General features: G+C 43.1%; 3 protein-coding genes across 5 annotated transcripts; all 3 read left to right on the top strand.

Annotated features, from left to right (window-relative positions):
- Positions 1-9,189: 9,189 nt before the first annotated feature.
- On the top strand, positions 9,190-14,625 carry LOC115735827 (glycerol-3-phosphate acyltransferase 9). Of its 2 annotated transcripts, XM_030667251.2 has the most exons (13): positions 9,190-9,462; positions 9,668-9,725; positions 9,852-9,970; positions 11,118-11,217; positions 11,798-11,893; positions 12,013-12,109; positions 12,411-12,498; positions 12,579-12,675; positions 12,962-13,047; positions 13,495-13,614; positions 13,754-13,852; positions 14,051-14,124; positions 14,290-14,625. In XM_030667251.2, the coding sequence occupies exons 1-12, from the start codon at positions 9,344-9,346 to the stop codon at positions 14,097-14,099; spliced, it is 1,128 nt and encodes a 375-aa protein (XP_030523111.1). In that variant the 5' UTR covers positions 9,190-9,343; the 3' UTR covers positions 14,100-14,124; positions 14,290-14,625. The 2 variants fall into 2 exon arrangements, with proteins under 2 accessions (XP_030523111.1, XP_030523110.1); XM_030667250.2 differs by having other exon boundaries at positions 14,051-14,625.
- Positions 14,626-15,793: 1,168 nt separating this feature from the next.
- Positions 15,794-24,578, top strand: LOC115732468 (lysM domain-containing GPI-anchored protein 2-like). Of its 2 annotated transcripts, XM_048272865.1 has the most exons (6): positions 15,794-16,272; positions 16,469-16,839; positions 17,012-17,132; positions 17,252-17,445; positions 24,226-24,348; positions 24,396-24,578. In XM_048272865.1, the coding sequence occupies exons 1-5, from the start codon at positions 15,992-15,994 to the stop codon at positions 24,345-24,347; spliced, it is 1,089 nt and encodes a 362-aa protein (XP_048128822.1). In that variant the 5' UTR covers positions 15,794-15,991; the 3' UTR covers position 24,348; positions 24,396-24,578. The 2 variants fall into 2 exon arrangements, with proteins under 2 accessions (XP_048128822.1, XP_030518969.2); XM_030663109.2 differs by lacking the exons at positions 24,226-24,348; positions 24,396-24,578 and adding an exon at positions 17,902-18,146 and having other exon boundaries at positions 15,796-16,272.
- Positions 22,126-24,219, top strand: LOC115735724 (lysM domain-containing GPI-anchored protein 2-like). Its single transcript, XM_048272866.1, has 4 exons — positions 22,126-22,593; positions 22,789-23,159; positions 23,337-23,457; positions 23,577-24,219. Exons 1-4 carry the CDS (start codon positions 22,313-22,315, stop codon positions 23,845-23,847), a joined length of 1,044 nt encoding a protein of 347 aa, XP_048128823.1. The 5' UTR covers positions 22,126-22,312; the 3' UTR covers positions 23,848-24,219.
- Positions 24,579-25,645: the final 1,067 nt, after the last annotated feature.

Genomic DNA, 25,645 nt, shown 5'->3' on the forward strand with positions numbered 1-25,645 from the left:
AATCAAAACTAGTTGCTTTTTAGACTTTCAATTCATCAAAAACGTTTTTCGTACGTCGATTAGTTTTTTTTTTGCTATTCAAACACCAAAAGTCGGAAAAACAAATTTTCAATCAAACAAAGGGACCGTTGCGTAAGTTTAGCTTCAAGTGTGAAAAACAGGGCCGCGTGGAATTACAGCATATCTCTAAAGCGAACAGTCTTAAAAGTCTCCATCGCTTGCATCGATCGTTTCATCTCTAGTCCGAGGATATGCACACGAAAGCGACGGCCACCAATCATGGTTGACGCGGAATCCGCAAGGATGCACGGCGACCTCGATCCAAGTCCTTGACGTCTAGGCAAGAAACTCTCGAGTGTGATGTGGATTCGGTTGTCTCGTCAATAACGTAATGCACGCTTAAGTCCGAAAATTCTCGTCCTTCCCTCCCAAATTCATCGCAGTTGATTGATCGGATTTAGACTTTTGTGGTCGATCGCCGATGTATCAGCGATTTCGCAATGATATGATTAAAGATGTGAAATCTCCCTCGATTTAGAAGGTCTTGTTCCCATAGTTAACATTTCAACTACGGATCCTATAGCGTAAGGCGAAAACGAGTTGTTATCGGACGGATCAACTCCAAATACTTGTAACATCCAATCCATCAACAATGTGAACTCATTATCGGGATTGCCTCTCGAACAAAGAAATGTATGAGGATCCGATTGACCACGCGCTCAATCTAATTTTAATGAAAACTCGGAGGATTTGTTCGGAGTGATATTTTTCTTGTTTTTGCTTTGCTTCTCTGACACTATAGCGTTCGAATATGGGAAAATATTAGACATAATACTCACGAATATTGAGCATCATTGCAATCACGCGCGTTTGTTTGTACGATGTTAAAGATGAATACACACACGTGTATATATAACCCCCCTCAAAAAAAAAAAAAAAGACGTTTACTACCGTTGAACGATAAGAAATCGAGAGGTAAGTAAAAATACCATAAGAAATTAAGGGAAGAAGATGTCCTCCTCCTACCCTCTTCCCACAGGGGAAGATCTCACGGCAACGGTTGCAAAGAGGCGCGTGGACCCACAGGAAGTCCCACGCGACACGCTTCCACGTCAGCAGCGACCGTAAGTAAGCTCTCTTAGTCTTCTCCTCCGAGTCCTCTTCTCGTCTCGGGTCGACAATTTTCCCCAGTACGGATGTTTGTCTGGGCCCGCGGGGGAGTAATGATCGGGGCGCGACCGCGACCCGTCTGATTCCGCCACTTGGGGGCGTGGTCCCCACCGAAGGATTTTTAATCGAGTGGGGGGGCTGATGCGGAGAGGTGCGAGTGGGAGTTGGGGCCCAGCGTCGATGATTGCACGAGCACAGTGGGCCCAAGACTGGGGATCCTCTTGTCTTCTTCCGACCCCCTTCATCTGCTATTTGTCTTAATTTTTGTTTGCTCAAATTTTTACCGTGCGGAGCGAGTGAAGTGAAGCGACTCGCACTTTCACGTAGCTGGCCCGCGCGCGTACGGTCAGGCCTGCGATTCGATCGAGCGATTCCGATCCGGGCTGTGTTTTCGGGGACGCGCCTAATAACCAATCATCCAATCGTGCTTGCATTTCGAGACATCGGCATCGGCGGAACCCACGAAAGATTCGAGGATCCACGGCGATAACGGGAAAAATAACCCCGTACTTCAGTTTTAAATCGACCTTTGTTCGCTTTGTTTTGCACCATGCATCGGAACGAGGTGGGGGGAAAAGCTTTGTGATCGTTGTTTGCACACTTCGTAGCCGTTGTAATAAAAAAAAAAAAGGAAACGCTCCCTGCATTCTTGCAGACAGGAGTAGCAAAAGACAAGCGAGATGACAGGCCTTCGTTCTTGTCCCAACAAGAGGACAAAACCACCCACGAGCCGAAACCCTGGTTCGTTCCCCGCTACAGCATAAAGAAAACACAGTCCCGCGGTATTCGTAACAGGAACAGTAAAAGGGTAAAACGAGAAGAAGGGGAGGAGGAGGGTACATGTGAGTGGGGCTCGAGACAATCAAGTCGTGGCGTTATTACTAGAGAGAGAGAGAGAGGACAATAATTCTGCAATCTTTTAAAAGCTGAACCATCGCAGATGTACAGGCCCCACTCCCCACCCTCCCCTCAAGATCACATGCCCCATGCAACTTCTCTTGAATCTAGTTTCCCCATCGTCTGCTCATCATCATGGACTTAAAATTATTGTGGGCATCGATCGATCGATCGATCAGGAGAGGAGAGAGATGACTTTTTTGGAGGATCTTCGAGATTAAAACATTCGTAAGGGGGTTCGAGTGCTCAAATCTGCAAATAAACATGTGTTTTTCTTACGGGATGAGCTAGCCAACCGCGAGAGCCGTCATTAGACGAGTCTATCTTAGCGCTTAAGTTTTAATCATAAAGTATGAGCAAATGATAAAAGCATTTGTTGTATCCTTGAAAAAAAATAGCATTTTACGCTTGTCTTTTATTGATATACGTGTACATATTGTTTATATAATCGCCAATGATTATAAACTTTATGCAGGGGTACATCACGTAAGTTATTACATAATCGAAACCGCGGTATTAAGTATAGAATGTGAAACGCTGTAATTTAATTTCCTAAGATGCCGGATACAAGACGTCTAACCACGTCACCAAAGTTTAGAATGTAAATGCATCGGAGAGGAAATCGTCCACGTGACTATAGAAGGATCCTGATCTAAGCCAGTCCTCGACCCCCACCCCCAAAAAAAAAGGGAGATCTAAGCCAGTCACGTGACAATTAGTGTACGGTCACGTGAGAAACTGTGTGGTGGTAACTGGCCACATCGTTATCGTCCTCTTCTGTCCAAATTTTTTGGGCTAGAACCTCATTTTCATGAAAGGAAAAAGAGAGAGAGAGAAAAAAAAAAAAAAGGGAGAGTGAGGACAGGACTGGACATGATACGATAAGCTTTATTACCGGTCACTTTCACTTTCATTTTAATTTTTATTAATTTATAATATTTATTTCAAATTCCATTTTTTGTTTTTTTACGTCTGATCAGTTCATGCCCCCCACCACCATCACGACCACCAAAGACTGATCATATAGTGGGAGGACATGGAAAGAGATCCAAACCAAAAAGAATTTTAGGCTTTTGTCTCTGCTAACACTTTGCTGCTTTTGCTTTTATGAATCGATGGGAGCTAAAATGATTGTCCTATGGTCTTCATCTGGATCATACAGCTTAACAGTTGAGGATAGTCCGGGTTGAGCTTTGATTTGTTGCTTAGGCCTGCCTGTTAATAAGAGAAACTCCGCGACCGGAACTCACGGGGATAAGCAAAAGTCGACTCGGCCCTAAAATGGGTCGCTTCGGGCGGGATTTTACGAGAGAACGGTCGAGTCCGGACTAGAGGTGCTCATGAGTCCGACGGCTCGTTGGGCCGCATTAGGTTCAGGAGGCTCGAAGCGCCAAATGGGTAGTAGACACCCTCGCTCAAAGCGATTTCCTTTTGAGCCTTATCTGTCCATTTCAGCATGTTTCGTGAGATACGAGCGTTTTTTAAAATCATCTGTCTAAAAATAATTGTTCAGGTCACTAAACCCCCCCCAAAAAAAAAAAACAATTAACTAATGAAAAAAGCTTTCATCGACAACTACTAATATTTGAAATTTTTTGCTGGCGGCAAAAAGTACTCAATCATTTCTCGTAAGGGATAGCAACACAAATGACTCCTAAATTTTGATTCAATGTGTAATTTGGTCAATGAACTTTTAATTTGAGTAATATAGTCTATAAATTTTAGCTCAATGTAGAATGTGATCCCTCAACTTTTAATTTGATCAATATGGCCTTTGAACTTTTGAAATATGTTTAACTTAGTCCCCGAATTATAGGAAGATGTTCAACGTAGTTCTTCCATTAATTCAAGTTTAGAGACCGACTTTGAACATCTTCTTATAGTTCATGGACTAAGTTGAATATATTTCAAAAGTTCATGGACCATATTGAGCAAATTGAAAGTTTAGGGACTATATTGGTCAAATCAAAAGTTCATAGATGACATTACATATTGAGTCAAAGTTCGGGGATCATTCGAGTCATTTTCCCTTTCTCGTAAATGATAAAAGCCATCATTTTCATTTTAGGATCGGTGCTTGCCAAACGGGCGATATCTAGAAAAACGAGCTTAACGATATTCTAATCATGGGCGATTTGGGCGGGATTTCCGGGATTGGCCAGCTTGTTGATCGGGTTTAGTCCAGAGTCTCCCGACCTGCTCGGATTGGTTTCCACGTTAATTCGGCTGGTGCGACCTGCGAAATGTCGAGTCCATGTTCAGGGCCTAACAGATAGCTACTCCCACGTTCCAATTCAAACATTCTTCTCTCGTCGATTTGATCCTAAACTTGTTAGATCATTTTGGTCCTAAAATTGTCCAGTGACTTATGCACAGCACGAGAATGGTGTCATGCTTTGTTATGGTTTCATCATCTAGCAAAAATCCGGGGTAACGTCATGAAGCAATCTGCGGAGCATCTTTTGCGAGTGCGAGTGCGAGTGTGAGTGCGATTGCGATTGCGATTTCCAAGCCCCAGCTCACGTACATCACGTTTGATAACGACGATCAATATGGTCAACCCGAAATTATTCATATTCTAAGAGATGCGTAACGTAGCTCATCTTCTGTTCGTGAGGTTGCGAGAAACTTCGACATCTTCTTATAATTAACGGAATGCGGCTTTGGCTAGGCACTATTTCGAGCTCGGGACAATCAATTTTTCGCCTCGCGAAACCAGATGGTACACGATCGCCGACACCTACATGGTACATATGCCTTCGACGGTACATCAAAGTCGGACCCGAGTCCTGATTTTGGATGATAATCTTGTAGATTACGCATGAATACACATTAAGTCCCTCAAATTATCAAGAAAAGAGAGGTTTTCTCCAAGAGAGGTTTCTTCCATCACGCTCCCCTCCACTCAAAAAGACGATGACTCGTTCCTTTCAAGGACGCACCAACCGCACTTTCATGTGCAGACAACCAGCTGCTTAAACTAGGTTTATCCCCCGTACACACAATGCATCATGGATTGGGACATTGTAAAAAGAGAACATACCAAAAATAATTGATGATATAAAATCGAAAAAATAATAAAACGTTCAGGGACCTTATCGATTGTGACTTCATCTTATCATTTTTGGCTTCGCATTTGGCGAGCGAGTCGATTTCGATCGCCGAGGAGCGGCTGTAGCCGCTCGGGTTTTGACTCGCGGCTCACCTGATTTGTTAGATCAAGGGGATCTCTCGTTACGAAGAGGCCTTGTTTTTTGTTGGTTGGTGGTGTGGGTAGGGGGGTTTTACAACAAAGCTTGAAGAGGGCTTTGGTGAGTTTTAGTTGACGAGCTGGGCTCAGCTGAAGTGGACGTGTACGCGGGCCAGAGACGAAGGCTTTGTGATTCGACCCGCTGAATCACCAGCCGAGCACAGAGCACGTCCTTACAAAAGATAAGGTGCATTTTCCTCAATAGCAAGTTCTTGTTCACTAGTTCACTCGTAGAGGCAGCTCATGAAAGTCCAACTCAAGCATCCGAAAACTCCCTAAGATTGCTCTACCATTCTTTCCTTTCCCTTTCAGGTTATCGGGTAGGCGGCACACGGTGTTCCCCTATTGATCGAGACGAATTGATCCAACTTGGACGATTTCTGTGCCTACCAGACTTCTGGGGTGGATTAATGAGATACCCATGAAAAACGAAAATGCTGTGGCATTGGAAGCACAGAACTAGATCATCTGATCACTCAGACTACCCGAAAGTGAAGGTCTCGATTTTGAGGACTGACCTCTTTCGAGGAGCGTCACTGTTGCTCGTGTCGCGTAGTTCTTGCCAAGCATCAGCATTTGCCCGAAAACGATGGGGAAGTACATCACTACCTAGTCACCGCAGAGAGGCTCCGAGGAGAGGTTTCCGAGAGACCGATGTTTGGCAAGTCTATGATTCTTACAGTAGATTGGTTTCTAATTGGGTGCATTAACATTTGGTTTGAGCTTCCTTAAACAGAAGAAAGCTCAAGGAGCTAGAAGATTGTTTGTGGGTGGTGTGCTGCAGTGTCTTCAATGCAAGTTCATTTATCTGAGAAATAGGCTTCCTGCCATTGATAATAGTCGGCGAACGGTTTAACCCTCCACCTTGTCCCGCTCTGTTTGCTTTTACAAACAGGAGGACGAATCGAGGTCTCCCCTGTTCTTCGGCTGTCTGTTATCTTCTCAAAGTATGGAGGCAGGCATTGCTGTTATGTTGCATCAACAGATCTCCCGGGGCGGGGGTCGGGACGCGGAGTTCTCTTGGGCTGAAATGCAGAGTGCCAAAGGATGTTATAGCTTCGAGTCTAGGACGCTAAAAGTCAGCTAGGAATGCCCTCGATGACCGTCTTTCAGTTGCAGAGTCCTCTTTCCATGGAGCCAGTGATGAAGAGGATTAGATTTGCTGCGTGTCCCGCTACAGCTTTGTAGAACAAAACCTGCTAGCATCCTACGAACAGCTAATCCTTAGGAAACACTCCGCAAAACTAACGTGCCAATCAACGCAAATCAGTTGTCCAAAAAGTTCTTTAAGCCTATTGCAGTTTCGCCAATTTGGCTCTATAATCAGATCCACCCAATTTAGGAAAAAAAAAAAAATTCCCACTATCAAAAATACTTATTAAGATTTATTCGGCCGTCTCTTTTGAGAATGTGATAAATGTCAAAATTACGGTTCATTGATAAGAGTCGCCCTAAATCCTGCGTTGATTCCGATCTTTTCCACGTTTAATTTTGCTAGTTGAGTCATAAACCTTTCCACATTTTGCCAATTGAGTCCATCCGATCAATATTTGCTTAAAACGGCTGATGTGAACGTCGGCCGTCCTACAAGGCATGACCGGTGCCGACGTGGATGATTTTTGTTAATTTTTTCTTCTTTCTTCTTTATTTCTTTTTCTTTTCCGTCCAAACCCAGCGAGCTGGCCAACCCTCGTCGGACTTGGTAGAAAAAAAATGTAAAACTTGAAAATAAAATAATCTATAAAAATTTATCCATGTTATCGTTGGCCGTGCTACATGGCGGGATCGGCGTCCACATAAGTAATTTTTGGCTCAAATTAGTTGTACGAACTCATTTGACAAAAAGTGAAAAGGTTTAGGACTCTATTAAAGAATTAGAAAAGTGCGGGACTAAATTGGCCAAAGTGCAATAGATTTATGATCTTCGTAAATATTTATTAAGATTCCCACTATAAAAAATATTTATTAAGATTTATGCAACCGTCTCTTTTGAGAATGTGATAAATTTCAAAATTACGGTTCACCGATAAGAGTCACCCTAAATCCTGCGTTGATTCTGATCTTTTCCACGTTTAATTTTGCTAATTATGTTATAAACCTTTTCACATTTTGCCAATAGAGTCCATCCGGTCAATTTTTGCTTAAAATGGTCGACGTGAACGCCGGCCGTCCTACGAGGCATGACTGGTGCCAATGTCAATAATTTTTTTATTAATTTTGTCTTCTTTCTTCTTTGTTTCTTTTTCTTTTCTGTCCAAACCTAGCGAGCTGGCCAATCCTCGTTGGATTTGGTAGGAAAAAAATGGAAAACTTGAAAATAAAATAATTTATAAAAATTTGTTCATGTCATTATCGGCCGCCTTATGTGGCATGACCATCATCCACATGAGAGATTTTCAGCTAAAATTGGCTAAACGAACTCAATTAACAAAAAATGAAAAGGTTTAGGACTCCATTGAAGAACTAAAAAGGTGTAGCGATTGAATTGGCCAAAATACAATAGATTTATGATCTTCAAATCCGAGAAAAAGAGCAACAATAATCTTTTTTCCGAATGGTTCATCCGAACTGCGCACGTCACCGGTCAATCCAATGATGGAAACCAAGTCGACAAGCTAAAGGATTCGGAGATGTTTGTTCACCCACTCCCCGTCCAACGCAGTAGGTGCCATGGCCACCTCATCGAGTTGGTGATCCCCGCTTTCTCGGCTTCTTGGTTCAATCACACGAGTTTTAGGTTTCGGCAGATGCTAACATTACTAATCAATTACCAAAAGAGCTAAACAAAACTCTTGGAATTCCCATACCGTGTCGTGTGAATTTCATCTAATGTTTTCCTTCCAGGACACTCAAATCGTATCCCCTTTTTCGGACGATGGCCATAATAATATCTACGAGCAATGACACGGATAAGCGAGAGTTCTTATCCATATAAAAAGGGGAATTTTATCAAAAGCATATGTACGTTGTGAATCTCTATCTTTCTCCTTGAAATCATATCACACCGTACTTTATGGATGCCTTAATTTCACGAAAAATAAATGATTCAGAAAATATTTTCTCTTTAAAATGATCTCCTTATCGCTTGTAAAACCGATCGAATCAAAAATACTTTTATTATCCATGAAAATGTATAATCGCTGTCGATAATGAAAACATTTTTAATTAACTAATTATTTGAGCGGTATAAACGATTTTCTTAGAAAAATACTTTACAAATCACTCTCTCTCTCTCTCTCCTCTCTTTCGCGAAATAATCGAAGCCTATGTCATCATATTCCATACCGTTGAAAGATATGCACGGTGTAAAATTTTTCAAAATCTCAAATGTTGTGGATGGGTTGATCTAATATGCGAGTTCTTTCGAACATTTTCGCTCACAAGTGTTCCGAGCGCATTTAATAAGCGGTCAATTAAGAAAATTTTTCCGATTCCAGGTGAATCTTATATTATGCATAACTGCTCTTTTAAAAATTAAATTATTTCAAGTAAAGTATATCTAACAGATGTCTTGGTCACACGTACGTTTTTTTTTTTTTTGGGCAAAGTAAGAGACGCTAATAATAAGTGTGAGTTTAGGAAAAGGGGGATGATTTATTTATTTTTTTTGGAAATTTTTTAAAGTCACGTCGGTATTCAATTACATCAATTTGATAAATTTTAGGATTCGAATGTATTTTTTTGTAAGTTTTAGAATTCAATTGTAATTTTTTTTAAAATTTTAGGACTCGGCGAGCATATCTCGTTTTTTTCCGATAAAAAAAAAGGGAAAATATCTGGTTTTCGAAAAAAAAAAAAAAGAAGAAAAGGAGAAAATATCTCATTAAATAAAAACCCAAAATGAGCGAAGGGAAATTCAGGGTGGTCGAGAAAAATTCAATCACCGTTCCCGTTCCCAGGGTGACAGAAACATCCTGAAAGATGCCTTGACGTGCGTGTGCGTGGGGAAAGCTAAGCGCGACTGTGAGCCAGTTCTGTCTCCTGCCCGCGAAGAGGTGGAGGTGGCGGAAGCAAGCGAGGCCGACCATGGCGAGCCCCGGGAACCTTAAGACCTCGAGCTCCGAACTGGACCTGGATCGCCCCAACATCGAGGATTACCTCCCTTCCGGATCCTCCATCCACGAGCCTCGCGGCAAGCTCCGCCTGTCCGTTCTCCCTCCCTCCCTCCCTCCCTCCCTCTCTCGATCGTTTGCTGGTTCGGAAACGATGGACCGCGTGTGCGATTGAGCTCTCGCGGAAGTTGCTCCCAGTTTTAGCCACCCGTTCTTCTTTTCCAGTCATTTGCACCAGACCGACCGAGATCAGTAGCGTCCGGCGCTTTTCTGACCGTTCGTTTCTTTTGGTTGGCAGGCGCGATTTGCTTGATGTCACGCCGACTCTGACCGAGGCTGCCGGTGCTATCATCGATGTAAGTCGTGCTTCACTTGGCTTTGTGTAGGATTCGTTGTAAACCGAAAATGCGAGCATCCGCGTTTCGAGGCCGCCTTGGTCGACGCCGTTTGATTTGGGAGTTGTTTTGTAATGGTCGGGCCAGGACTCTTTCACGCGGTGTTTCAAGTCGAATCCGCCGGAACCTTGGAACTGGAACATATATCTCTTCCCGCTGTGGTGCTTCGGGGTGCTGGTTCGGTACTTGATCCTGTTCCCAGCAAGGTTAGTCGCTCAAAAGTCTGTTAAATTCTATTTGAATGTGACGCACCGATAGAAATTCACTTCACTGAATCCGGGTTGCTAATCCTGAAATCTATATCTGATCAAGAAAATGACGAACAGAACGATAGTAATGTGCATTTCTAACTTTTATGTTTCATGTTGGTCTACGTTTGTTACTAATCTTAGCATGTTTTTTCAAATGAGTTAAATTGCCATGAATCTTGTTCTTTTGAATATAAGTGGCGCATCAGTTCATGAGTACATCATCAAGGATGAAACAGGGTTTTCAGCTTTAGTTTATAAAGGAATTGTTTCTTCATGCTTGCTTGCACTTATTGGGCATGTCCCATGAAACTTTGCTTTAATCTATCTGTTAACTTTGGCCTTTTTGGATTTTATTTCTAATTGGTTTTTTTTCAATAATTATCACAATGTATAAGTCTTAAAACAGGTCTAATGCATGAACGCATCCGACAAAAAGCCCTTTGTTGAATATTAGGTTCTTACATTGAGGGCTTTTGAGTTTTTCAATTTGGAGATTACAGTTTCTGGCAAATTTATGTGGAAACTGTGATGCGGCGACAATTGATAGTCACCATAGCTGTGGCAATTTTTGTCTATTGTGATGTCTAGTCAATCTATGTTGCGGCACTCAAAAGTTCTGGGCCCTTCATTGTCGGAAACTGAATGGTGCTAGGCTCTTACATGGGAGAAAATGTTTTGCTAGGACCAACTTGTATTTTGGTTGTTCTACTTGTATTTACCATGTCCTTCGACATAACGCCTACTGAAAGGGCCTTCCATTTTGTCCTGCAGCTTTATTGTTCATCTTGTCGGTGTGATACCTTTCTTAGGCAATATGGAAACTGACATGACTAAATTGACGTTACATCGCATATGGATGATGTCTGGTGCTTTAAGGGACAGAAAATGAATGGATCTTCTCCTTCTTCTTCTCCTTCTTCTCGTTCTTTCTCCTCCTCCTCCTCCTCCTCCTCCTTCTTCCTCTTCTTTCTTATCTTAAGGGGTTTGGGAATATCTGCATTGTGCTTTAAGTTTCCAAAATTATCATTGTCATTATACTTTTGGAAGTCATCATAGTGGCCTCTCTTGGTACAGGTTTTGATTTAATGATCTTTGACTGCAGGATTTTAGTATTGACAATCGGGTGGATAATATTCCTCTCATCATTTGCCCTTGTTCATTCTATGCTTAAAGGGCATGATGCACTGAGAAAGAAGCTGGAGGTGAATGCACTTTTGTTAACGATGTTGCTATTTTCACTTACATCTGTGGGTTGTTTAGTCTGTTTATTTTTGTATCGCTGGTTGGGGGCTTTTTCCCTTTTGATTTCCTTACTAGGTCGGATTGAGTTCCATTCTTTGGGTGCAAATCAGATTCCACTTTTCCCACTTTTGAACTTCTCGACCGTTTATTTGGGATTTATACGCAACGTTTCCTTTATCTTATTTAACTTTACGCTTCATTGTTGGGTATCCATATTTCATGTTTCCTTTTTCTTTACAAGCTAAACCTTTCAGAAGTATGAGGTACTTCTCTCATTCATGCGGACCTTCTTATTTTCTATGTTTTTTTCTTTTGGGGATTTTATGCACGCATGCTGTGTGCCTTGTTTGGGGGAGGGGCTTTGGAGGGACCATGTATTTGACACGCATCTTATATCCAATGTGCTTGAAGGCTACTAGTGTCCGACTAACCTTTCCTTATGTTCTTCTAAGTGATTGAGCTTTCTCACGAGGTTTCTTGTTGCAGCTAGCTATTAGACGCTTTAAGTCAAAAAGTTTTCTGATGCTTTGGTCCTTGCAGAGGTTGCTGGTGGAGTTAATTTGCAGCTTCTTTGTCGCTTCATGGACTGGGGTGGTCAAATACCATGGGCCACGGCCAAGCATTCGGCCCAAACAGGTAATAAAACTAAACTGTTGATGTTTATCTTTTCACTTTTTCCATGTCCTGTGAGTTACAATTTTTATTCATGTATAGGGACTTCATGCAGTTTAAATTTAATTTTGTGTGTTGAACAGGTTTTTGTTGCCAACCACACCTCCATGATCGATTTCATCGTCTTGGAGCAAATGACTGCCTTCGCTGTTATTATGCAGAAGCATCCTGGATGGGTTGGTTAGTAGATTGTAGTGTATGCTCAATATATTCGGGATATCTTTATCTTTCGTAGGGCATCGAGAGTTTTACCAGAGTTTCACATTTTCTTTTTCGGTGAGAGAACCCTAAAACATTGCTGTACATACGCTGTGATAGAATAATAAACAGTAAATCACACCTCATCTAACAGCTTAAGCTTTTAGAACAATTGGTAGTGGTTCCTCAAAATCTCACATGTTCTTTGAAGATGCATTGGTTACTCCTTGTAGTCCTCAATTGCTAGAGTGATTATGAACTCTTAATTTTGTTTCTTTCATAGGACTACTGCAAAGCACTATTTTGGAGAGTGTAGGATGCATCTGGTTTAATCGAAGTGAGGCCAAAGATCGTGAAATTGTGGCAAAAAAGTAAGAGCACAGGTGCAGCACAAGCATTGCTCAATTTGATTACGGTGAATTGCTATGTAGATATCTGTTAAAATTTTCAGGTTGAGAGATCACGTACAGGGAACTGATAACAACCCTCTTCTCATATTTCCTGAAGGGACTTGTGTGAACAATCACTATACTGTCATGTTCAAAAAGGTACTTTAAATTATTGTTTCCTATGCAGAGAGCCATCATAAAGAATGGATCTGTATGTCCTCGTCCTAAATTGGGCAGTACTCTGGGTCGTAATTTCTCTATATGTCAACATTTGATCGTTTACTGTAAATGTTTTTCCTATGAAATAGCTCGTTGCTTCAGATTGCATGCTTCTTGGATGTCTTTGATAATTTACTGCTCCAAATTTCGATAAAAAGATATGTGCAATGACTAATTTTTTAATAGGCTGTTTGTTTGAAACTGATTCTGTCTTCATGATACCTAGGGTGCATTTGAGCTTGGATGCACTGTTTGCCCTATCGCAATCAAGTACAATAAGATCTTCGTGGATGCCTTTTGGAACAGCAGGAAGTATGGGACTGCCTACAAGAACTTATGTTGTACAGTTTGTACTTATTGGCCATAAATGAATGCCTTGGGAACACTTGTTAAGCATGTCCAATAAGGGAAGTTCCACTTTTGAAAGCACAGATTGCACTAATCACAAGAATAGTATTCTGGAATTTGAAACTCCCTTTATTTAGCTGCTTAACAAATGCCTCGAGGGCACTCTTCCCATAACTCCATGTAATTTTATGGACATAGAGTGAAGGATTAGCTGAATTTCCAAAACACTTAACTTTTTCAGTGGTAACTAACAAAATGGCATGACTTCTTTGCCATATTCGAGGCTAATAATTATTCGATGCATCTATGTAGGTAGAAAAATCTTGTCTGAATCAGTGAAATGCCTCTTCTATATCATATTGGTTCATTAGCAGCAATTGGAGGCTAATGCCCCAGTCACTCTGTATGCAGACAATCTTTCACAAAGCATCTGCTGCAGCTTATGACATCCTGGGCTGTTGTTTGTGATGTCTGGTACTTGGAACCCCAAACCTTGAAACCCGGTGAGACACCAATTGAGTTTGCAGAGAGGTAATTGTTCACTTTTTATGCACAATATGCTGCAAGGTTATTAGGCTGAGGGTACTTTAGTTTCCTATATTGGGTGGCTTGATGGGCAACTTTGATGTCGACAACCTTCTCTTTGTACTACTATGTCACTCTTGTACAGGGTCCGGGACATCATATCTGCTCGAGCTGGTTTGAAAAAGGTTCCTTGGGATGGATATCTGAAATACTCCCGCCCTAGCCCCAAGCATAGAGAAGGGAAGTAAGTCAAATCTAGTCCATTTTCTAAGATCCAGTTTGATTTGGCAATTTGCACCAAACAATGATACTGGAGCATCCCATCAACTTCCCCTTATTTTGTTTGAGGGGTCGGGGGGTTTGAGTGTGTGTGAGCCTTTGCATAGTTACATGGTAACTGGCTACTATGTTTGCTCTATTTGATTTTTCTTTCTACAAACAGGCAACGGAGCTTTGCTGAGTTGGTGCTGCAGCGACTTGAGGAGAAGTGAGGAATTTTGTTGATCATTTCAGCTGGTAGTACTCCTGCTGTATAGCATTTGTTAATGCCTTAGATCTGATTGCCCGATCAAATACATGCTTCGCCGGTTTTAACGTAGTAGGCATATTTTTTCCAAAGCAAGTTGTTAGATTTTCTCCTTCGGATCATTTTGCTAGAGAATAAGTTTTTAGCGAAAGCAGGCCCTCTTAGCTTCTCTTGAAAGGTGCGATGAGTTATGACACGAGTCTGGACAAGAACTGACGACTGTGGGAGACCAAATCAGCACACAAAGGGCATGCGTATCTAGTTATCTTCATTTGAGGGCTACTGTCTACAATTTTGAGACTGTAGGTATGATTTGTCTCGTCTTTAGGACATTGACCTGCTGTGGCAAGTGAGAACTAGTGTGGATTGCTGCTAACTACTTTTTAACCATGCTTCTTTCTTCGTTCCCTTAATCATTTGCATGTATAGATGTTCGAGATTGTAATTCTTGACTTTTGCCTGAGATGGTCGAGGTTTTTCATTTGCAAAAAGAGTCCTCCCAACAGTTTCTTCCTTGAAATAGCAAGTAGATTAAGCAATCTTCTGTTAGGAGGTTATCAGTGCATGTGGTGGCGGTGATGTCCAGGATCTGCAGGGTGTTTTTATTAAGCGCAGAGGCATTGTATAGTCTCCCGAATTTTTGCTCAATCAAAATCTTACCGGAGAGTCGCGCTAGGTAGGACTCCCGGCTTTTCCTGCCCAATGTCAGATTCTAAGTACGAACGATTCCCGAACACGATCGTGGAATTGTATCATTTTCCTATGACAGATTGTCAAGGGCATTGACGTTGACTTGTCTCAATTAGCTGGACTATTCGAAGGCCAAAAGGGGGAAAACATCATTATCCTCGTCCGGTGCCAGCGGTCCATCTCCTAAGCGAATCGAGACGTAATCATGTGAACCCCTCTCTTGACTAATGAAGGCTCCGCTGACGTTGTGCTTGTTCTAAACAAGAATGATCGTCCCGTCAATGCTCCAGTTTCGGGTTGAAATGGGAATTCCTCTCGCGATATGTTGCGTACCAAAGCTGGCTCATTGGCGACTCATTCCACCCAAAATTTAGTATCCGTCTCTTCCCCACCTTAGGAAAGAAGTCGCACGTTCACGGTCTGGACGTCATTTTTCTCCGTCGTTGGCGGGTAAAAAGGGGCTCATGGAAACAGGCTTGCCTGTAAAGTTATTATGCGAAAAGGGTTTTTCGAATATGGTCAAATGGCATGGAAAGCGGATGGATGTCCACCGCATGGCACTCCGGATGACGATCTAGAGACTTAAGGTTGATACGCCAGTCACGAATGGACCAATCCCCATAAATGCGTTTGGTTCTTGAAAATCAAACTCGTGCTCTCGCAAAAGCAAGCTTGGAAAATTATTGAATTTGACCGTGCTTGGTCGTTCGCATAAGTCCGCTCCAGATCCTGTATAACCAAATGAAATATTAGAAACATGGAGAGTTGAAGTGGACAGGACTCACTTAAAGACTTAGAAGCAGTCCTTTCAATTTAATTCAGACCCCAGCTGGATCTTCACCAATTTGACCAGCTGTTCCTGTTCTCCATAGAGAGAGACAGAGAGAGAAGGGGGAGGGGGAGGGATTTTCTCGAAAGGAAGCGGCAAATTTCCTTCTCCCACCAAATTTGTCAACATCGATCCACTCATTCTCAGGTCAACCCCAAAGTCTCCGGTCAACTCTTGCTCATCGTCATGCGCTCGTTTTCTACTTTGCTGCTTCGCCACCATTTCAAGCGTCGCCATTCCATTTTGCTCCTCCTCTAACAGAAACTCAACCCTCACCGATCCTCGCAAAAAGAAGGAACAAATCTTTCTTAGAGAGAGAGAGAGAGAGAGAGAGAGAGATGGGGTGCGTCGCGGTGCTCGTGTGCCTCTCCGTCCTCCTCTGCGCGCTCGCGCCGGCGACGTACGCCCTCGGCTTCCGCTGCACCTCCCAGCCTGAGGCCACTTGCCAGGCGCTGGTCGGCTACAAATCCCCCAACACCACCACCCTCAGGTCCATCCAGTCCCTCTTCGGCGTCAAGTACCTCCACTCCCTCCTCGCCGCCAACAACCTCAGCCCCACCGCGCCTCCCACCACCACCGTCCAGGCCCAAGACACCGTCATCATCCCCTTCACTTGCAGGTAACCCCCCCGAAAAAAAACGAAAAGAAAACAAATCATGATCGACTCGAGTCGAGTGGACCCATTTCATAATAAACTGCGTTCGAAGTGGCAACCTCTGTTTCTTCACATCGCGCTTCATTAAAAGCTTAAGCTTGAAGAAGAGATGCTTGCGTAAGTAAAATGCTCGACTTTGTTGACGAGGACGTACGTGCAGATGCTCGAACGGGTCGGGTATATCGTACCCTGGCCCCGTGTACACAGTCCAGAAGGACGACGGCCTCTACTACATCGCGTCGTTTGTGTTCTCGTACCTGCTGGTGTACCAGGACATCCAGCTAGTGAACCACATCGAGAACGCCAACCTCATCAAAATCGGGCAGCTGCTGCGGATCCCGCTGCCGTGCAGCTGCGACCCAGTGGATGGGCAGAGGGTGGTGCACTACGCCCACGTGGTGGCGGAGGGAAGCTCTGTGGAGGAGATTGCCAGGAAGTTCGGCGCGCCGGAGCAGACCCTGCTGGACCTGAATGGGTTGGCCAGCGCCAAAGATCTCATGGCCGACACGGCTTTCGACGTCCCTCTTAAAGGTGATCTCTCTCTCTCTCTCTCTTGCGAAAATTAGTTTTAACGGTTGGTGACCGTTGTTGGTTGACGGGGTCTGCAAGATAAAATCCTTCTGTTTTTTCCGATGGAAGTAAGGCGAGCGATTTTGGTAACTCTGTGTGAGTAATTGACTCTGATGTGTCGATCATCGTGCAGCTTGTACCTCCAAGATCGGTAACGGATCGCTGGACGCCTCGCTGCTCGTGCCGAACGGCTCTTACGCCTTCACGGCCAACAACTGCGTGCAGTGCAGCTGTGATTCCGTGAATAACTGGACGTCGGTATCTATTTTCCGGCCAAATGTTTTCGAGTCATCGGTTCGGTTCCTTTTTCGTTTGAAGAATCTGCAAGTTACTAAGACATCACCGTGCTTTGGTTCGTTTCGTTGCGGTTCAGATTACAATGCCAGCCCTCCAAGATTGCGGCTTTGGGTGATTCGAAGTGCCCGTTGATGCAGTGCCCGGGTGCCGATAATCTGACCATCGGCAACACGACCGTGGCGTCTTGCAGCAGTGCGACGTGTTCTTATGCCGGTTACACGAGCCAGAACACCATCCTCACGACCCTCGACACGAAATCCACTTGTCCCGGTACGTGCTCCTTGCTAGCATTTTTCAAGCGATTAACTTTTAGTCCTCCGATTTGTTTCGAGCGCTCCCTGTCCTAGGATTTAGGTTTCTCCAAGAGGCCCCGAGATCAAACGCGTAGACTACATTCGAGCGATGTAGACGGTATGTCCGCAAGACGGGTGTCCCCTGCCGCTAATGATTGACGAACTTTGTTTGGCTTCCGTCGACTTTAGCTGATCTAGTCCGCGGTTAACTAGCATGACAAGTCGATCGAAAAGGTCAGAGACTGGTCGAGCGCGTGTCCTGATGAAGTCCGAGTAGTTTTAATGCCGAGATCACGGGCATGTGCGCACCTGCTATAGTGTCGGGCCGAATTGTGTCGAGCATTGCCGATTTTGTCTGCTTTGCTCGTCGCATTATTCGTCTCTGTACCCGAAAACTCACCCCGATGCATATCTGTTGTTGGTCGTTGAACAGCTCCCCCGCCCAGTTCCGGTGACAACGGCAATAACCATGCGGCGAAGATAGATATGGGAACATTTAGTTGGAACTTCCTCGCGACGGTGACGTCGATACTGCTTTTCGTGCGACGTATTTAGCGACATTTTTCGTGCACGCTCCGTATACATTTATGATAGAGCCTCAATAATTCTCGGGACAGTACATCACTACGGTTTTGTTCTGCAATTGTAAGGAATAATGATCCGTTCGGAGTTCATTCAGCGCATCTGAATCCGAATGTTTTCGCTCGAAGAGCCATCTCGCACATTTCCATGATGACGCACGTGCTTCATTCGACTTGCTACGGACTCCGCGAATCCATCACGTAACGTTCTTCGATCCATCATGTAAGAATAGCATTAACAATCTCATTGACAAACCGAAGGCTGTCGTGACCTAAAAATTGGTTTTTTCAGGTTAACGGATTATTAGGTTAATTAGATTAACTAACCTAATTCGGACTCTTCCAAGTTCTACCGAATCGCGACTTAGGTTTAATTATATGCTAAGATTTTAAATTAGAGCCGCCACTAATCTTTTATGCTAGGTAGATTAGAAACCTAAATAAAGTATTCGGGAGAAAATACTTTATTTCATACAAACCAAAGATTAAATGGATTCGAGGACTTGGTTACATTAACTTTTCAATTAATGCCCTTTCGGTACTCGATTTTCATGAAAAATCCTTAGTTTGATGATTTGGATTAATTTTTTTTTTTGGGGTTTCTTTTATTAAATGCAATGCTAATACAATCTACCTATATGACATGTGAGATGTAATGACATGGCAAAAATGCGTGACATGGCAAATATGTATGACAAGGAAAATATAATAATGCAAACTAAACTATGATGCTGTGCAACGTGAATGGTATTTTTTGGTATATTTTTGTGTATTTTCGGATTTATGAAAAAATAAAAGTAAAAACTACCCTAATGTGAAGTAACATCTAATTTAACTTAAGAAATTGATTTCTCAAAGTCCTAATTTTATTAGAGTTATTCTCATGCAAAAAGTGAAGAGAAATGTGATTTAGCTTAAGAAAACGTGGCATCTTTTTTGGGATTTTTTAGGAAATTATTTAAACCATGAAAACAGTGAAATTTGAACAAAAATAAACAATATTGCCCTTAAAACACCTTTAAATCCGAAATTCCGATTTTTATTCACAACATCCCCGAGATTAGGGTTAGCAATTGAATATATTATAGAACTACCGTAATCCCTATATACATAGGGCAAACCTTGAAATTCTATTTAGGAATTAGCGATCCGCTCCTCGAGATCGAGGATTTGATATCTAATTCACACGTACGGGCACGATCGTACTTCGAGATCGAAGTCATATGTTGCCTTTAATGTACATTTTCCGAGGGATAACACACAAATAGGGAGCATGTGTTATGGGCAAGATTGTTTATTTAATTGCAAATTTTAACAAACAATCAATCACATGAATAAATAAATGTGCATAAGGACATAAAATGTAGAGACTACGAGTTACCGGACGAGATGTAAAAATGTCAACCGGACATCGAAGTAAAGTCAATAAATCATCACAAGTATTTCAATCAAAAGTTGAAAGAAATTACCTTTTTTTTTTTAAGCAAAAATTCCAGCACTAGCAATTCACCCTAAAAGTCTTCTTTTGATCCAAATTCCCACTGAATAGGGGCTGATCCGAAACTTGAAGGGACGCAACAGTAGGGTGGCGTTAGGTAAGGTTGCTTGGAATGCGCCGGTGGTGAGCGGATGGTGGCCCAAGTCTTCGAATGGGATGTTCGGTTGAGCACCTTCCTTGGTCGAGCACCTCTATCACTCTCTCCCCTTTTTCGTTCTCTATTTTCTCAGCATAACCCCCTCTAAATTCTGACGTGAGTGCCCCTTTTATAGGCGAAGTAGTCTTGGATTCTCAAGGAAGAAGCCTTGATTTTCTTAAGATATTGTAGTTTATATTGTTTCTTCCACCTCCTTCTGCTTTCTTCTTTCTCATGTCCATGGACACATGAAAATACCTTGAGTGAATTCTTTCTTTCTTGTTTTAACACAAATTGTGTTGCCCTTTACTGACCGAATCATATATTTTCTCTCTTTAGATATTTCATTCAAAATCGAAGTCCTAAATGATCGTATTCTTCCCAAACTGTGAACCACTTATGCATGAGAGTGAGATCTTTCGCAATATATGGTCATGTTCAGAAGATCAATGGCTCGATTCTCACGTTCATGCGAGCATGTGGGCAAGTTGTAATGATTCCGTTAGTGCACAATCTTCCTTTATTATTTATTATTTTTACCAACGAATTCTTGGGCACATGTACATTTTCCTTCCAAGTTTTCTTTCAATCAAATTGCAAGCTGCACGGCCAAGAAATCGATTAAATTTCAGAAGAATTGTACTGACTTTTTTTTATTTGTATTTCCCCTAGGGATAGTGCTATTTTTCCATTGGGATTTTCGGAGCACACATTCCCTGCTCCCGAGGACTTGATAAGTTTAAAGTTTCACCGAGCCAATCTCGGGCACGATTAACTAAGTTCCGAACTTACATTTAAGCATGTCCACTGCCAGTTCAAAAATGTGCAAATTTATGCAAATGCTCCTACTATCTATGTGCAATAGATGATTTTTTGGTTGATCCCTAATTTTCATGTGAAAAATAAAAATCAAAATTTATGTGTCAACAATTGCCCCTCTTTGAGTGGAAGTTCGCAGAGGTTTCGCTTAAAGACCAAAATTGAAACCTAAATTTTGCCAATAAAAATGATAAATAATGATTTTTGTGGGAGTTCTAATCCCATTTTCTTGATGCAAAGGAAATGATGCATGGTACGCAATTCAGTAAATAACATGTGCAAAAACTTCTCTTTTTCCCATATTAAAGAAACCCGCACACGGATCGCATACTAGAATACCTGTTTCACCGGATACCTCATAAGTTGATGATTCCCTTAATTTCCAAGCTTCTGATGCGAGGATTTCAAGGTCTTGGGCCCATCTGTTATCAGAGACCTCTCCCTCACGCGAGACAGCGCAAGATATGTGTAGTGTTGAAGATATGTTTTTCGGGATCACAAGAGCAAATCGAGATTATGAACCCGTAACAAAATTCAAATCACAAGAGCAAATCGAGATTATGAACTAAATAAATATTAAAGCCACAAGAGCAAATCGAGATTATGACTCGAAAAACTATTTAGATCACAAGAGTAAATCGAGATTATGAACTAAATAAATATTAAAGCCACAAGAGCAAATCGAGATTATGAATTTAATAAAAATTTATCGAGGCCACGAGAACAAATCGATCCTGGTCCGATAAATTATCACATGAGGTTAATCATGAGTTGAATAAATATCCGGATCACAAGAGCAAATCGAGATTATGGAGTGGAAAGTATTCAGATCATAAGAGCAAATCGAGACGTAATCATGTGAACCCTCTCTTGACGAATGAAGGCTCCACTGACGATGTACTTGTTCTATACAAGAATGATCGTCCCGTCAATGCTCCAGTTTCGGGTTGAAATGGGAATTCCTCTCGCGATATGTTGCGTACCAAAGCTGGCTCATTGGCGACTCATTCCACCCAAAATTTAGTATCCGTCTCTTCCCCACCTTAGGAAAGAAGTCGCACGTTCACGGTCTGGACGTCATTTTTCTCCGTCGTTGGCGGGTAAAAAGGGGCTCATGGAAACAGGCTTGCCTATAAAGTTACTATGCGAAAAGGGTTTTTCGAATATGGTCAAATGGCATGGAAAGAGGATGGATGTCCGCCCCATGTCACTCCGGATGACGATCTAGAGACTAAAGGTTGATACGCCAGTCACGAATGGACCAATCCCCAGAAATGCGTTTGGTTCTTGAAAATCAAACTCGTGCTCTCGCAAAAGCAAGCTTGGAAATTATTGAATTTGATCGTGCTTGGTGGTTCGCATAAGTCCGCTCCAGATCGTGTAAAACCAACTGAAAGATTAGAAACTTGGAGAGTTGAAGTAGACAGGACTCACTTAAAGACTTAGAAGCAGTCCTTTCAATTTAATTCAGACCCCAGCTGGATCTTCGCCAATTTGACCAGCTGTTACTGTTCTCCATAGAGAGAGAGAGAGAGAGAGAGAAGGGATTTCCTCGAAAGGAAGCGGCGAATGTCCTTTTCCCACCAAACTTGTCAACATCGATCCACTCATTTCCAGGTCAACCCCAAAGTCTCCGGTCAACTCTTGCTCATCGTCATGCGCTCGTTTTCTTCTTTGCTGCTTCGCCACCAATTCAAGCGTCGCCATTCCATTTTGCTCCTCCTCTAACAGAAACCCAACCCTCACCGATCCTCGCAAAAAGAAGGAACAAATCTTTCTTAGAGAGAGAGAGAGAGAGAGAGAGAGAGAGATGAGGTGCGTCGCGGTGCTCGTGTGCCTCTCCGTCCTCCTCTGCGCGCTCGCACCGGCGACGCACGCCCTCGGCTTCCGCTGCACCTCCCAGCCTGAGGCCACTTGCCAGGCGCTGGTCGGCTACAAATCCCCCAACACCACCACTGTCAAGTCCATCCAGTCCCTCTTCGGCGTCAAGCACCTCCACTCCCTCCTCGCCGCCAACAACCTCAGCCCCACCGCCCCTCCCACCACCACCGTCCAGGCCCAAGACACCGTCATCATCCCCTTCACTTGCAGGTAACCCCCCCCAAAAAAACGAAAAGAAAACAAATCATAGTCGACTCGAGTCGGGTGGACCCATTTCATAATAAACTGCGTTCGAAGTGGCAAACTCTGTTTCTTCACATCGCGCTTCATTAAAAGGTTAAGCTTGAAGAAGAGATGCTTGCGTAAGTAAAATGCTCGACTTTGTTGACGAGTACGTACGTGCAGGTGCTCGAACGGGTCGGGTATATCGTACCCTGGCCCCGTGTACACAGTTCAGAAGGACGACGGCCTCTACTACATCGCATCGATTGTGTTCTCGTACCTGCTGGTGTACCAGGACATCCAGCTAGTGAACCACATCGAGAACGCCAACCTCATCAAAATCGGGCAGCAGCTGCGGATCCCGCTGCCGTGCAGCTGCGACCCAGTGGATGGGCAGAGGGTGGTGCACTACGCCCACGTGGTGGCGGAGGGAAGCTCTGTGGAGGAGATTGCCTGGAAGTTCGGCGTGCCGGAGCAGACCCTGCTGGACCTGAACGGGTTGGCCAACGCCATCGATCTCATGGCCGACACGGCTTTCGACGTCCCTCTTGAAGGTGATCTCTCTCTCTCTCTCTCCTCTTTTGCGAAACTTAGTTTTAACGGTTGGCGACCGTTGTTGGTTGACGGGGTCTGCAAGGTAAAATCCTTCTGTTTTTTTCCATGGAAGTAAGACGAACGATGTTGGTAACTCTGCGTGAGTAATTGACTCTGATGTGTCGATCATCGTGCAGCTTGTACCTCCAAGATCAGTAACGGATCGCTGGACGCCTCGCTGCTCGTGCCGAACGGCTCTTACGCCTTCACGGCCAACAACTGCGTGCAGTGCAGCTGTGATTCCGTGAACAACTGGACGTCGGTATCTATTTTCCGGCCAAATGTTTTCGAGTCATCGGTTCGGTTCCTTTTTCGTTTGAAGAATCTGCAAGTTACTAAGACATCACCGTGCTTTGGTTCGTTTCGTTGCGGTTCAGATTACAATGCCAGCCCTCCAAGATTGCGGCTTTGGGTGATTCGACGTGCCCGTTGATGCAGTGCCCGGGTGCCGATAATCTGACCATCGGCAGCACGACCGTGACAAATTGCGGCAGTGAGACGTGTTCTTATGCCGGTTACACGAGCCAGAACACCATCCTCACGACCCTCGACCTGAAATCCACTTGTCCCGGTACGTGCTCCTTGCTAGCATTTTTCAAGCGATTAACTTTTAGTCCTCCGATTTGTTTCGAGCGCTCCCTGTCCTAGGATTTAGGTTTCTCCAAGAGGCCCTGAGATCAAACGCGTAGACTACATTCGAGCTATGTAGACGGTATGTCTGTAAGACGGGTGTCCCCTGCCGCTAACGATCGACGAACTTTGTTTGGCTTCCGTCGACTTTAGCTGATCTAGTCCGCGGTTAACTAGCATGACAAGTCGATCGAAAAGGTCAGAGACTGGTCGAGCGCGTGTCCTGATGAAGTCCGAGTAGTTTTAATGCCGAGATCACACGCATGTGCGCACCTGCTATAGTGTCGGGCCGAATCGTGTCGAGCGTCGCTGATTTTGTCTACTTTGCTCGTCGCATTCTTGGTCTCTGTACCCGGAAACTCACCCGATGTATATCTGTTGTTGGTCGTTGAACAGCTCCCCCGCCCAGTTCCGGTGACAACGGCAATCGCCACGCGGCGAAGATAGATATGGGAACATTCAGTTGGAACTTTCTCGCGATGGCAACGTCGATACTGCTTTCCATGCGACGTATTTAGCGACATTTTTTTAGTGCACGCTCCGTATACATTTATGATAGAGCCCCCAATAATTCTCGGGACAGTACGTCACTGCAGTTTTGTTCTGCTATTGTAAGGAATAATGATCCTTTCCGAGTTCATTCAGCGCATCCGAATCCGGAAGTTTTCCCTCGAAGAGCCATCTCGCGCATTTGTATGATGACGCACGCGCTTCATTCGACTCACTACTGACTCCGCGAATCCATCACAGAACGTTCATCAATCCATCATGTAAGAACAGCATTAACAATCTCATTGACAAACTAAAGGCTTCTCATTTCTCGCAAAGTTTCAAAAGATGCGGGGGGGCTTTGTTGTTTTTCTGAACATGACACATGAAAGCAATATTCAATAGGCCCGCCAAACGGGTGACTGAGGCCGGGTCGAAACCGACCGATCCAAATAGGCTCATTTAATTCGTTTTTTACCCATTTTCATGCAATGCAAATCTAGTGATATATGTCGGACTTGACCCGTACCCTATCCATATCCGATTCGATTCGTGCTTCTAAAATATTTCCATATTTAACCCAACATAGGAAAAGTTATACGCAAACAATGTAGAAAATAAAGGTTGGCTAAGTCTAAGTAAATTATAAATCTATTTAACAATCATATTATGTTAAATCCACTTACGACTCATTTATTGAGTATAAATTATAACTAACATATATAATGACTCGACCTATCGTATATGAGTTAAGAAACGAGTTTATAACTCATTTTTAACGGGTATAATTCTTGAGTATGGGCTGCAGACAAAAAAAAAACATTTACGAGTCTCATTTTCGTTATGAAATAGTATTTGAAATTTTATCAACATTTTTCACGAAATTATGAATGCGCATCGACTTTCCGTTTCGCGCTCCGGACTCAAAGATTCCGCTGCGCAGATGTGCTGATCGGGCAATGGCATCGTCGTCTTTACACGACACGTGGAAAATTCAACGTCGAATCAGCACGACTTTCATTAATTTCGCAATCGGCAAGTAGGGTTAAGTATGGGTTTGATCTTCTTGAAGTTTCCGTATCTGGTGCAATTTAGTCCTCTTTAATATGTTTATTTAGTTCAGCCAAATTTTCTAATTTTCTCGATTTATGCAATTAGGATAACTGCATCGGACGCTTTAAAACTTGTCGAAGTGCAATTAAGTCTTGAATTTTCAAAAAGTGTAATTAAATTCCAAAACTTATCGGAAAATATAATTCAGTCCTAGAATTTAAAAAAAAAATGCTATCAAATCTTAAAATTTGTCAAATTTATGAAACCAAGTCAT

This window comes from Rhodamnia argentea, chromosome 11 (genome assembly GCF_020921035.1).
Source record: "Rhodamnia argentea isolate NSW1041297 chromosome 11, ASM2092103v1, whole genome shotgun sequence".
In the NCBI taxonomy this organism is placed as follows: domain Eukaryota; kingdom Viridiplantae; phylum Streptophyta; class Magnoliopsida; order Myrtales; family Myrtaceae; genus Rhodamnia; species Rhodamnia argentea.